General features: G+C 46.5%; 1 protein-coding gene and 1 pseudogene across 8 annotated transcripts in view; one reads left to right on the top strand and one right to left on the bottom strand.

Annotated features, from left to right (window-relative positions):
- Positions 1–2,719: 2,719 nt before the first annotated feature.
- LOC142590740 (uncharacterized) lies at positions 2,720–3,682 on the top strand (annotated as a pseudogene).
- A 5,061-nt stretch (positions 3,683–8,743) lies between these two features.
- Positions 8,744–14,010, bottom strand: part of LOC142589802 (uncharacterized) — a 40,279-nt gene continuing 35,012 nt past the window's right edge. For 5 of the 8 annotated variants that reach the window (XR_012829954.1, XR_012829952.1, XR_012829953.1 and 2 more), the window contains 2 exons: positions 13,432–13,566; positions 8,744–8,929 (listed from right to left, as the gene is read on the bottom strand). Coding sequence is in view for 1 of the 8 variants with exons in the window: in XM_075701380.1 (XP_075557495.1) it covers positions 8,908–8,932; positions 11,660–11,707; positions 13,432–13,566 (208 nt within the window). In the remaining 7 variants the exon portion in view is untranslated. Of the gene's footprint in view, positions 8,933–11,659; positions 11,708–13,431; positions 13,567–14,010 lie in introns of all 8 variants that reach the window. The other 3 variants (XR_012829956.1, XM_075701380.1, XR_012829955.1) reach the window with 3 other exon arrangements.

Genomic DNA, 14,010 nt, shown 5'->3' with positions numbered 1-14,010 from the left:
AACTGGATTTTAAAACACCTCGTGTCTGGCGCATCATAGCCTTAGCCGCTTTTGCGCCATTAAACCCCGTTTAACTAACTAACTATTTCTAATAAATTCATATTTTCTCATCTAGTGACTGATTATCCAAGAAACAGCATTTTTATAAACAAGAACAGCCTAATAAAGAAAATGGAGCTGCGTGCTACATTCGGGCCTGCAGTGCCCACTCCCAGTATTTCTTGACATAGCACTTTGTATTCCACATTTTTTCATCTCAGTGGTAGCTTTCTCTGAAGCATTTCGTTTTATATTAATAATAGCGTGCTGAAATTCTCATAGTGGCTATGATTTTAGCAGTGTTTAACGCAGACAAGGAAGATCAGCTTTATTATGATGTCTACCCACTGAGGGAACATTGCACTCATGCTATAGGGGATGGGGACGGTTGTCAGGCAGATATAAGCCTTTTTATCTGAAGTCTTTAAAAAATAAACATTTCACTTCAGGTTTTAATTTCAAAGCTGGACGAGGCCGTATTAAATGGTCATCTGCTTTTTTCCGGGTAAACGGATGCTTAGTACATGACGTATTTATCAGAAAGGCCAGCCTCCTCTAACTACCGGTGCGACTAGGTTCAAGCGCCAATACGGTCTGCATGCCTCTAAAGACAGCCTCCTCTGGCAAATTAAGTTAGAGAGGCAGGGCTGATGTAGATTGGGATAAGAAACACGTATGTGCTGCGGAGGCAATTTTCACTACTGCTATATATGGTATTGCGTGCGCGAGTGAGTTCAGAAGGAGATCGATGTGTGATTCGGATTGGTTGGTTGAGTGTCAGCTGTTCAGCAGCAATGTTGAGGACATTCGCTCAACGGGCCTCCAATCTATTGGACCTTGACGGAGGCGCATGTGTGCGATTATGTGCGTTTAGGCATGTGGGTGCATCACTTGGCCCACTCCTACTGCCTTTTGAAGCTTCTTGGATATTTAAATGGCCACTAAGTTTTGAGAAAACATTCAGAGGTCCCATTGCAGGCTTTGCAGAAAAGCCAGCTTGCTTGACGTCATGGGTGTCACAAAGTAACAGCGCCAAAGCGTCTACAGATTGGGACCACGTTAAGTGTGAATTAACTTTTTTTTGTCTCTAGACATTCGTTCAGAAGAAGTAAAAACATTTTCCTACGAAAGAGATAGTCGAATTGCCGAATAAATTTTGGAGTACTGCAAAATAAACCTTCCTTTGGGGTAGAAATTTCAATGCCGTCGATTTTCACCAATGCTCAAGTCATCATGCAAACGAAGACAGGAGGTCCGCTTTTTCTACATTTTGGAGCACTGACGACAAGAGCATTCCCAAAAGGTCCGATGTGATGTGCTCTGTCACCAAGCTGACATAGGAGCGCAATGGCTGTATTTTTGTATAGAACAAACACCAACGTCAGCGAAACTTAGAAATGCCACATGACGTCCGCCTTTTAGATTTTTGTGGAGGATAAGTTGCATCAATGTGTCCTAACTCAAGGTGTGGTTTTAATGTTGGTGTGGACAAAGGCGAGCTCATAAAAAATTTGAGAAATAGGAAAGACATGAAACGAACTCCATGTTTTTGAACACACAGATGATTTACAATGTGTCGGGCCCTTAGGCCCTCTCTGTAGCGCGCATGGGGGAAGCCTTTGAAACGCGCGCCACAACGGCACTCGTCGCATGGAGCATGCGCACCGATCGCGTTATCGTAAGAACTCGCGCGGGGACTGCCGGGAAGGGAGCTGCCCGATAAGAAGGCAGCTAAGACGGCACTCGGGGCTTTTTTGCGGGGCGCGGGCTTGGGGAGGCGCTGGTGGGGCGTGGCCCGTCTAGGTTTCTGTCCGAGCGTGCTACAGAGCAGGGGGAAAAGCGTCTTTGTATTGTGTCTGCATGAAAGAGTGCTCTTGTTGTTCGCTTTTGGGACTATCTGCGCGCCTGGTTCGGTGCTTGCTTGCTTTCTGCGCTTTATGCATTCTGTTATCGCCCGAAAGATTGTGTTGGTTGATGGTTTGTAGCGGCCGTTCTTTCGTCGCTCCCTTTGGCTTGTATATTTTGTTGCCTCGCTATTTTGCTGCTTGCTTCTTTGCTTTTGCTGCTTTTTGCTGCTTTGCTTCTTTACTGCTTGCTTCTTTGCCTTGTTCTTTTCTGCTATTGGCCACGAGGCTGCGGTAATTTTGAGTGTTACATTCTATCGTAAATTAAAGCGGTTCTTGTCCCTTGCGCCTTTGGTCCTTTGTCGTGCTGGTCGCGGCTCGCGGACCCCCTGAGCGAAGGCGAGGGGCCTTCATCTGGCGCCCAACGTGGTTTTCTTCTTTCTCGTTGTTTTTCTGTTTGTTCTGGAGTACGCTTCAGCACCGCAGGGACGACGAGCACGGGAACAAGGGAACCGCCCCCATCTCGAGGCAGCTGGTAATCCCCCCTAGGCCTACTTGTTTCGCTCCGACATCGGGTCCCACAGCTCACGCATCTGTACCCAACCCCACTGACCCGCGTAAGCTCACTGAACGTTTTTATACTACCTCTCGCTCTCCTTGCGCACCACTATTCGGCGCCATCCTGCCTCCGCAGAACCGCTTGACCATTCCGTCGGACCGCTTTGCCCGTCCAATTTCAACACGAAAGATGCACCGCCGGCATTTTAATGCACCTACGTTCGGGTAAAGTAAAGCAGGGCGAGCTTGAAAATCATACTCGCGATACCGCTAGTACGATGCCTGATAAAAAGGACCAGGGCGCGCCAGCCCAAGACATGTCCAGCATTATTGCCCGGCTGACCGCGCTGCTCGAGCATCAGACAAACATAACTCCAGCAGCCAGTTTCCGTTTGCAGCTCTCTGTGCCTACATATGAAGGCCACACAGATAAGAAATTGGTGGCAGACTTCCTTCAGGAAATGCAAGATTAGCGCGATGCGGAAGCCATTACGGATGACTTTGTTCTTCCGCGCGTCTTGCCCGTCGCCCTGACTGGGTCCGCCGCCCGCTGGCGTCGTCGCCAGTCATTCCAAAGTTGGGCGCAGTTTGAGCAGCTACTGCGAGCAGAATTCCTCCCCCCCGACTACGCTGTCCGCATGAAAGACGAGCTTCGCGCCCGTAGTCAGGCGGAGGAGGAAAGCCTCCAAGAATACATACGGTCCTTTCAGGAGCTTTACGAGCGCACAGACCCTTCAGCACCCGAAACAGAAAGAGTCACCCGGGCGATCCGGCAATCTCACCCACGCTTCCAGGCTTATCTAAGGGGCCGCACCTTCTCTTCGCTTGACGATCTCGCTAAAGCGGCGTCGGATATTCAGGCAGCGATGTTGGCAGAGCTCACTTACCAGCCTCCACCCCCGCCTCAAGCCTCCCTCGAGCCGTCTTGCGCGTGGCACTGTTCTCAAACTGCAAGCCCGGGGAATATGGTACCGCCTCCAAGGGCGCTTGACCCATTCACTCACCGCACCTTTGCCACCCAGGCACCTTTCCGGCCTCCGGTCCCGGAACCTGCCACAACGTTGCGAGACACTCGGGGCCGCAGCAGGCCTGTAGTGGCTGCCGCCCAATCAGGCGCAGCAGATACACGCAGGAGCATTCCAGTCTGCTTCCAGTGTGGAGGACGAGGCCACTACAAGAGCCAGTGCCCAAGCCCCCCTGGCTCCCGCCAGCAGGGAAACGACGAGGGCCGGCGGTGGTGAGCAGCTCCCAGTCGCCGGCCAACGACCTACCGCGCCCCGACGTCCCCTCGGAACATGCAGACTACAAGCACCGAGCGGGGGCAGGCATTTCCAAGACTACGAAAAGCCGGGTGTTTTGGTCGTCTCACCATCCTGCTGCCACGGCGCTGAGCCACGGACAACCTCGGCACCGTAGAGGGGGAAAGAAACGGCTCCCCGCACTCGAATCACCACCGGCATCAACGGTAGTAGCTGTACCGGAAAGGTGTCACCCCCCCCAGATCGAGAGCCCAGGATCTCGGACAAATGGTGAGGGCTTTGCCGTCCACGTTCAGTCTTCTTGACGCCCACCTTGAGAAAGCACCATCGGTGGTGGTCAGAATGGCCGGAATAGAAGTACCTGCTATTTTAGACACCGGCTCTGCTGTTTCCGTTTTCGGCGATCGTGTCAAAAGCGCCTGCGAGACGAAACGTCTACAGTTACGAAGTGTAAACACGACCCTTCGCATGGTATCCGCTCACGTTGCGTCCGCTACGTCAGCAGCCCGGTTAACAGTTACCATTAATGATAAAAAATTCCGGCACCGCTTCCTACACCTTCCAGGACTTTCTTGTCCTGTGATTTTGGGCCGTAACTTCATAGCCAAAGCAGGAATCGTTCTCGATCTCTATAAAGGCACCTACCAGTACGGCCTGCACGCACGCCCACTCAAGTTCATGACTAAGCCAAGAGAACCACAGTCAAATTTGTTTACCGCCAATATCTCTGCGGTCTCCGAGACGGGTAGTGGTATTCTCACTGTTCTGAAGTCTTTCACAGGATCTCCGGCGGAGAAGACCAAAATAGAGACAGCGCTTAAACCATTTGCCGAAATGTTCACGGAAGCTCCTGGCAGCGTTAATGTGCTGACTCATAGGATAGACACCGGAATGGCCCGCCCAATTCGTTTCAACCTGCGGCCCCTGAGCATTCACAAGCGAGCACTTCTTGATAGTGCGCTAGACGAAATGATCGCTACCGGTGCAGTAAGACCATCTAAGAGCCCTTGGGCATTCCCAGTTGTACTAGCACCTAAGAAAGATGGCACGGCGCGGTTGTGTGTCGACTACCGTCGGTTGAACGCGGTCACAGTTCGAGACTCGTACTCCTTCCCATCAATCGATTCAGTGATGTATTCACTTGGGTCCGCAAAGTTCTTTACTACTTTAGACTGCAGCAGGGGCTTTGTGCAAATTCCGATCGCCCCCTGCGATATTGCAAAGACTGCATTCACTTGCCATCGGGGACTGTTCGAATTTGTCCGATTGCCTTTCGGTTTATGCAATTCACCTGCAACCTTTCAGCGTGTAATAGATATTGTGCTTCAAGACGCCAAATTCAATTATGCGATGGCTTACATGGATGACGTGGTAGTTTTCTCGAATACCCTGGAGGAGCATCTCCTTCACCTAACCACCGTTTTACAACTAATGCAGGCCGCAGGCATCACCATTAACCCCCGGAAGGTTCAACTGGTTTCGCCCAGAATCAACCTCCTAGGTTTCATTGTCGAGCAAGGCACATTCCGGCCTGACGAGGAGAAACTCCGGGCCATACTGCAGCTTCCACCACCAACAGACGTCAAGAGCCTGCAGCGGTATTTGGGCATGGTGGGCTTCTACCGCCACTTTATCCCCAACTGCGCTGACCCGGCAAGACCTCTCCACCAGCTCCTACGGAAAGGTGCCAGTTGGTACTGGACTGACGTGGAGCAGGGATCATTTCGAGCTCTGTCATCGGCTATCGCCGATACCGCACGTCTGTTGCTTCCCGACATCAACCTGCCATTCACCGTGCAGACCGATGCAAGTGAGTATGGCATCGGCGCAGTCTTGCTTCAGAAGCACCAAGGGAAGCTTCACCCTCTGGCTTTTGCAAGTCGCACTCTCACAGGAGCGGAGCAGAACTATACCGTAACAGAGAAAGAGTGCCTAGCAATTGTATTTGCACTAAAGAAGTTTGACATGTATCTGGATGGGGCTGACTTTACTATTCAGACTGACCACCAGGCGCTGACGTGGCTGTCAAAGCTACAAAACCCAGCCGGCCGTTTAGTCCGTTGGGCCCTCGCTCTCCAGAAGTACAATTAGAGTGGAATACAGGAAAGGCACCTTCAACAAGGTAGCTCATTACTCCTCATTACTCCAATTACTCCACGTTCACACAAAATCTTTCCAGCCGCCTGGCCCACACTCTGAAGGAGGCCAGGGAAAACTTGGACCTTGCCCGCCTGGAGCACGGGAACCAATACAACAAAGGCAGGCGGCCCCTGGAGTTCGCGGTCGGCGACGAAGTGCTCCGCCGCACGCACCCACTCAGCGATGCTGCAAAAGGGTTTGCTTACTCACCTCGCGCCTAGATGGGATGGCCCTTACGTGATCACGAAACGTATTTCTAGCTTGGTGTACCTACTACGGGAAAAACATGGCAGCAGAGTAATAGGGCCCGTAAGCTTGCACGACCTCAAAGCGTACTACGAGCGCCCATCAGACAGCTAACCGTGCTTCAGTCATTATACGAGTTCAGCAGTTAACGTGGCTGTGCCCTACACCCGGTATCTGTTAATCGCGACGTTTTTACATATGCTGTCTTTGGATATGCTCGCCTTACGCAGAATGCCACGCTACCACTCCAACGGGCATGACCAGCCTGGCTGCCACGACGGCCCATCGAAACATCACCTACGTCATCGGCCTCTCACCCAGGCGACCGATGTGCGCTAACGTCGGTTGGGCGAAAAGTGCATTGTCTCTGAAAGAGCGCACGCCTTGAGCGCATGCCAATTGGAGCCGTCACGTGCAGCTCCGAACGACGCCAGACAGCATTCCAGCCCTTCGCGTGCCAACTGCCCCGAACATTTCGCTTCGCAACAGCCGTGATATAACTCGACTAGGACGATGCATGGTGCTGTTGGACATAGTGTTGTTGCATAGTGTTGTTGCATAGCGTTGTTGCATAGCGTTGTTGCATAGCGTTGTTGCATAGCGTTGTTGCATAGCGTTGTTGCATAGCGTTGTTGCATAGCGTTGTTGCATAGTGCTGTTGGACACGCAGGCGGGTGTCCGGTCTTGTACGGGGGGGAGTGTCGGGCACTTAAGCCCTCTCTGTAGCGCGCACGGGGGAAGCCTTTGAAACGCGCGCCACAACGGCACTCGTCGCATGGAGCATGCGCACCGATCGCGTTATCGTAAGAACTCGCGCGGGGACTGCCGGGAAGGGAGCTGCCCGATAAGAAGGCAGCGAAGACGGCACTCGGGGCTTTTTGCGGGGCGCGGGCTTGGGGAGGCGCTGGTGGGGCGTGGCCCGTCTAGGTTTCTGTCCGAGCGTGCTACAGAGCAGGGGGAAAAGCGTCTTTGTATTGTGTCTGCATGAAAGAGTGCTCTTGTTGTTCGCTTTTGGGACTATCTGCGCGCCTGGTTCGGTGCTTGCTTGCTTTCTGCGCTTTATGCATTCTGTTATCGCTCAAAAGATTGTGTTGGTTGATGGTTTGTAGCGGCCGTTCTTTCGTCGCTCCCTTTGGCTTGTATATTTTGTTGCCTCACTATTTTCCTGCTTGCTTCTTTGCTTTTGCTGCTTTTTGCTGCTTTGCTTATTTACTGCTTGCTTCTTTGCCTTGTTCTTTTCTGCTATTGGTCGCGAGGCTGCGGTAATTTTGAGTGTTACATTCTATCGTAAATTAAAGCGGTTCTTGTCCCTTGCGCCTTTGGTCCTTTGTCGTGCTGGTCGCGGCTCGCGGACCCCCTGAGCGAAGGCGAGGGGCCTTCAAATGTAACACCTGATCCATGAAATATATTTGTTCAATATAATTTCTGATCTTTAGATGAAAGTTAACTTCGGTTTCAAATGACGCTTCACCAATATCGGGGGGGGGGGGGGGGGACGATTTCTCGAACACCCTCTTTTCTGCAATGAAAGAGTATCGTCCTTATTCACACATAAAATATATTTAGCAAAAATTTTAAGAGAATTCAATTTTCTCATAAAATATTGACCTACATAAAATAACAACGGTCATGTCACTTGGACGTTGCACACAACCTTATAAATAAATAACAGGACAATAATTAACCATGTGGGCAATTGGGGTTATGCTGAAGAGGCGTATGTGTTATGGAAAAAAATGTTTTTTTAATGGGTGGAAGCTAATGTGCGCGTCTTCTGCAAGATGAGCCCTTTTACATGCACAGGTGTTGTGCGCAACAGCTGTGACCTTCTGGGGCGCACGTAGAAAAGAACTGCGACGTGCATCGATGGTTCACCGATAGGTCGTTCCAGTTCCCTTGGTCGATATTTAGTACTTGCTCTGTCCGTTCTGCACGTATCGCGTACCTGTTCTAAAAACGAGTCGCAGAACACAACCCTCAAGCACACACTCGAATTTGTAAATATTTGTACACTATTTGAAATACAATGATGTTTCATTATGAGAACGGGTATTGCACATTTTTCCAAGCATTCCTGTTAAAAACTAGTCCATTTTTTTGTCGTCATAGAACTTGTGGATTGTCTTACCGAGTATTCTAGGCTCTCTGTGTTTTTCTGATCAAAATATTGCTGTGTTTGTCATGAATGCGTCTTACCGATGGTCCTTACGACGCATCATTGCATCATGTATTGCATATTGACAACCAAAGCCCACAGTGGGCGTTCGACTTGGTGAGTGCAATTTACGCAAGCACATTACAACGGCGCCCTTGTAAACTATAGAGCGCTTACCGTAGTCAACCATTTATGACGTTGATTTGGTAATTGTTGCCCATTTCAGTATGCAAAACACCCACACGGATTCATGCGAAAGAAATGCTAGAGTAATTCAGAGAATTCTCTACTAATGCACAAGCATTCTTTGGCTGGGCTGTTACTTCGTTTTGCTTACTTGTGTTTCCTATCTTATGCAAATGTACCCATCGCTTTTCCAGCGCCAAGGAATGCTTGCGCGTGAGTAGACAATTCACAGAATATTTGGTAGCATTATTGTTGCTTATCATGTCTATCCTGCCTTGTGCATATCATAAGGGTCCAAACCATTCCATTCCATACAATCACAGGATTACAATTTTCTTTTACTGCTGCGTTGTGTAAAATTTTATTTTTTGTGAATCGGAGATCCTGCATTTTTTTCTGTGGAGAATAGAAACCTGTTTTTCCTTCGTTTTGAATGTCGCGCTTTTCCGCCGTCGCCGTAGCTGCTTGGTCTTCGTCTCGGTCATCTTCGTTCTTGATCTCCCCTGCTGGTTCAAGCACACATTATCTCAATTGCACTTATTTTGCTTTATTTCCATTTTTACGGTTACTACGTGAATGCGGAGACGTCACAAATATTTGCTTTTTTTCCTACCAATCATTCACTGTTACACCATTATCACAGCTGCCAAGTAGCTATTCGATCATTTTTTATACTCCGCCATCCCAAAGCAGGCTCTTTTGAGCGCACAAGTTTTCCGTAATCAATTCAGATAGTCGAGAATGTTGCCCATATATGGCTGGTAGGTTTGAAAACTGGCCTGCATGTAACGCTTCCGAGCACTTACTATTAAATTGTCACCAAGGTAGAATTCATCAACAAACATGTTACTTCCCCGGGGATCTAGTTAAAGTGTCACGCTCTCTCACTTCATTTTTGCAAAATTTTATATTGGTAGTGTTCACAGTTGTCTGAAGGCGGTGGGATAAATTCAGTGATAAATTATGGGGTTTTACGCGCCAAAACCACTTTCTGATTAGGAGGCACGCCGTAGTGGAGGACTCTGGAAATTTCGACCACCTGGGGTTCTTTAACGTGCACCTAAATCTAAGTACACGGGTGTTTTCGCATTTCGCCCCCATCGAAATGCGGCCGCTGTGGCCGGGATTTTATCCCGCGACCTCTTGCTCAGCAGCCCAAGACTATAGCCACTTAGCAACCACGGCGGGTATAAATTCAGTGCTGTTCATAAAACGAACTTGGTTATTCTATTTTACTGACAAGCTGCGCTGGCAAGGCATCAAGAATAGCTCCTTGGTTTCTATTCCAGTTACCTGTCGGTACCTAAACCAAAGAGAGTCACTGGTTACTATGATTCACCCTACTGTAGTATTTATTCCGCGATACCACGGGGCAAAATTTTAGGTCCGACATTGTTCTATGAATGATTTCGCACTGCTGATGCCAAAGGCATTGGTGTACGCAGACTATAGTACTTCAATTTTTTCAGGATAGTCTGTTGTAGCTCTCCATAGCAAGGTGTTCACTGATTTGTTAAACACTTCGGCCTGTTTTGCCAAGGATCAGTTGGTTATCAACTGTGCAAAAAGGAGATACGTTGTGCTTTACTACAGCAGGAGACGTAATAATAATACAGCAGTTGCCGTGTCAATAAGCAACATTTTCATTCAACAAGTTTCTTCTTTCCAATAGTTAGGGGTAATTTCTGATGAGCATTGTTAACAAGTACAAAATTATGCGCAAAAGTTGCCGATATGGCTGCTGTTTTTTAACAGATACTCACCACTGGTTTCCATTATCTGCACTTCGTATATTTTGATTTAATTATGTCACTGTCACATATGTTACTGTATGGATTCATGAGGTGTGATGTACATTAGTTATCTAAAACTTCTAAAACAAATGCAAAAGCTTATAAGTTAGAAGCAATGATCAACCTAGAGGTAACATATCACAATCAAAACCAGTCTTTCAGTTCCCACGTTTTCCTTTCCTATAAGCATTTCGCAACCTGCTTCAATTTGGAATTTTAAATTGCCACAGATTCTTAAGTTTTGTCGTGAAAGAAATCTTAGAACTTAAAGGAAATAAATTTTGAACACGGCGCCCTTGAAACATGAACTGCTCATAAATTCGGACTAACATGCAAATTCTTCTGTCTGTCCAAGACCTCTAAACTTTCGTGCATGTTGTGCAAATAACATTTAAGATTTTGCTTACGTTATTTAAAAAATTTACGTGTCTCTCTAATTATATATATATATATATATATATATATATATATATATATATATATATATATATATATATATATATATATATTTTCTGTTTTGTTTCGCTTGTTCTTCTAGCTGACCAGAACATATTTGGTTCTTACTGTATAGGATCCGCCAATTGCCGGAATGGGCTGTCTATTGCAATATTTTTGTATACAATTTTAGTGCACTTGAAAACTAAGTTCTATTGATTGGTTTTAGAAAAATGCATATAGCGTTCCTGCACTCACCAAAGCATGCACGGTAAAGAACCAAATATGGTAAAAACTATTCTTGATCCAACCACTACATCCTTAAGTCCAAAATTACAACCTTTTGTGACACAAAGATAATCGTCGTCTGTCTTGTCCGCGTTTCCTTTCTTTAACGCGGTCAGCCCGGTGGTTAAAAGTCATGAACAGTATCGTCGTTATGATACATGACAGAGCATTCTCGACAAGAATATAGCGAGCGCAGCGTTTGCAAGGAAGGAAACGCAAGCAAGACAGGTGACAATTATCGTTGTGTGGCAAATGTACACACCAAAGGGTGTACGTTAGTTTTAGAGTGCACACAATATCCTTAATTACCAACACTGCGAATCTGTGCCGTTGAACTCTACAATTTTACCGCGACAGCAGTTAAGTGCCCGAAAGTGGGTTCGACTGTCCCGTCCGTGATGCCATGTTGACTCGTCTGCACAGTCTGATTAAGTGGCTCCACTCGAGCAATAACAGCATTTTCCCTGACACCGCCGGAATCAGCTCATGGCAAAACATAAGCAATCCTCCTGTTGTATTTCGTGTGCATCAATTTGTATTTGATGAAATGCGACTGTATTTACAGCACATGAAAGAAAAGTAAGTTCTGTAAACGCAGATATCTAGAGCGCATGTAAACTAACGAATTAATGCTAGAAAGAAATTTTGCAATAATTCCAAGGCATTCCAACGATAATGACAAGGAAGAAGTCGATAGGAAATAAAACAGCTACCTACATAGGTTTTTCAGCGAATTGCCATGCATTGTTGTTCCCGTGCAGCATCCTGTGTTTAACAAATAGCCCGCCAATGAAAAAAATGTCCAAAGTAGAGGAAGCGATTGCGCATCATAGTTCAGCTTTATGTAATATGCACAGTCAAGGAAGTCGAAATAAAACCCAGAATTTACTAACGGTGGAAGTGCTTGTGATTTCCCTACTTGCAACAATCTTCTACTTTTCTTCCCGACAATCTTCCAATCACCTCCTACCAATTTCTACTGCGGGAGCGTTTACTTTCTCCCTGCTCTCACTGAGCACAAGGGTTTCAACGAAGCCAGAGGTGCCTAAATAGACAGGTGGGCAGATATCTACGTTCAAATAAAACGTGCTCCTTCATTTCTCCACCTTTACTGCAGCAAGCACTTGCTTCTTCGTTGTTGTATCTCGCTTTAGAAGTGCACGTTTTAAGGCGTACTAATCTCGCTTCGAAAAGTAAAGAGTTTCCGTTTGAGTTATCATTAATTGTTTCTTTCCTGAATTTTCTTTTTCCTCTTTAGTAGTTGCTCATAGCAGGTTTCTTTTTCATTGCCGCGACCCATGAAATTTTCTCAGAATCTATGACTTCCCGCTTGCAGTTATTTCTTGCCATGTTGCTCGCCATACCGGTCGCGTAATTACTAGTAAACGTCCAAAGTCTTTTCCTCCACTGTGAGTCAATTATTTTCCTTCACAAATATCTGAACACTATCCCAGCTCCCTTACATTCTTCCATATTTCTCAGTCATTCTTCATATTCAATTTTTCGGGGAGCTTCCCTCACTTCAAAACTTGTGCAGCCGATTTCCCCCTACACAGCTGCATTTGTAGTCTTCCCGTGTGCGTTATTTGCGAGGCATCCCGCTGACCTTTGTTTGCTACCGAGTTCTGATTGTACTCCTGGCTTTAAGTAAACAATCGCATTTTCAAATCTATGTCCTGGAAACATTACACATTTCCCCTTTGGGTTTTGCTTTTTCTTATGTCCCCATAACTTTTCCCAGTTGCTCTTATTCTTTTTTCGTAAGTTTCCATATATCTATAGCCGTCGTTTATCCATATACCAAAGTATTGATATTCTTTTACTCGAGGTATTTTCTGGCCGCTTAGTGACACTTTCTGTTCCCTGTTTTTATTCAATACCATAGCACATTTGTCAACGCTAAATTCGAGGCCTAAAATTACGCCTTCCGACCCACAGATGTCAGACAGACGTTACACATCAGTTTCCTTGTTAGCTAGCAACAGAATGGCGTGCGGATAAAGCAACCCAGTAAGCTTCTGCTCTACTACTGTACCTGCTTACTTGTACGAGAGATAAAACCCCGTATTACGTCCCTCTAGTATCATTTCCATCCTTTCCATGAACATCGTAAGCAGCAGCGGGGATAGAGCGCTCCCCTGTCTCTTTACTTTGTTGATATCAACAGGCTCCTCGCTCCTTATCCCTTCCCATTCAGCACAAGCTGTATTTTCTAGCTAAATCTCTCAAAAGCTGCATACAGTCGTTGCGTATGCCTCCCCTTTCCAGAATATTCCCCAAAATGTAGCGGTTAAGAAAGTTAGGTAATAACAGCACTGTAATACTCCCTAATATTTGCTTAGATTTTCAATGATGATAGAACTCATAAGTAATGTGATAGAAGTTACCCCTTTTGGAAAAGCAAATAAAATTACGCTTTCAGTGCACTTATAAGGTGCGATGATAATAACAAACTGCCTTGGTTTAAACACAATTTGGTATGTACTTACAGAAACACTAGATGCATTTTATTTTTCAGTTTAGTTAATGATGGGTACTTTGTACTGAAATCCTTCGTGATCTTGTCACTTGGCGTCAGAGAAAGCTCATCTACTGGATTGCATTTCTTCGGCCTCTGTGCCACGCTGGGATGGAAAAGCATAGATTTTTAGTAATATGTTGAATGTATTTGCAAAACATGAGGAGCGCAGGCGAAGCGAAAATCAATGCAGGACATCGTCACCCTAAAGTGCGCGGACACTGGTAGCTTTATAAAGGTATAATGCTCCTCCATTTAATACCCCAGTTTTTCTCCTCGTTTTATTGACATGCTCATATTATTCCCTATGCCTGCGACATTGAGTGTAGAATGATTTGCATTTCGAAGAACCTAGTGTACGTTTCATTAAACTTCTATTTACGGCACCTGCAAGACGTTTTCCAGTGTCTAGTTTCACGTTACAACCTTCCGTTAACTGAAAATGTTTGATTTACCAAATATTTGCAAGTTGTCAGTTATTCAATGGTACAGGAAATAAAATTTCCAATGATCGATTTCAGCCATCATATGCAGCTATACAAAGTCAGAA

Source organism: Dermacentor variabilis, chromosome 8 (assembly GCF_050947875.1).
Source record: "Dermacentor variabilis isolate Ectoservices chromosome 8, ASM5094787v1, whole genome shotgun sequence".
Taxonomy (NCBI): domain Eukaryota; kingdom Metazoa; phylum Arthropoda; class Arachnida; order Ixodida; family Ixodidae; genus Dermacentor; species Dermacentor variabilis.
The sequence above is the reverse complement of the archived record's forward strand: the minus strand, read 5'-3'. Positions and strand labels throughout refer to the sequence as shown.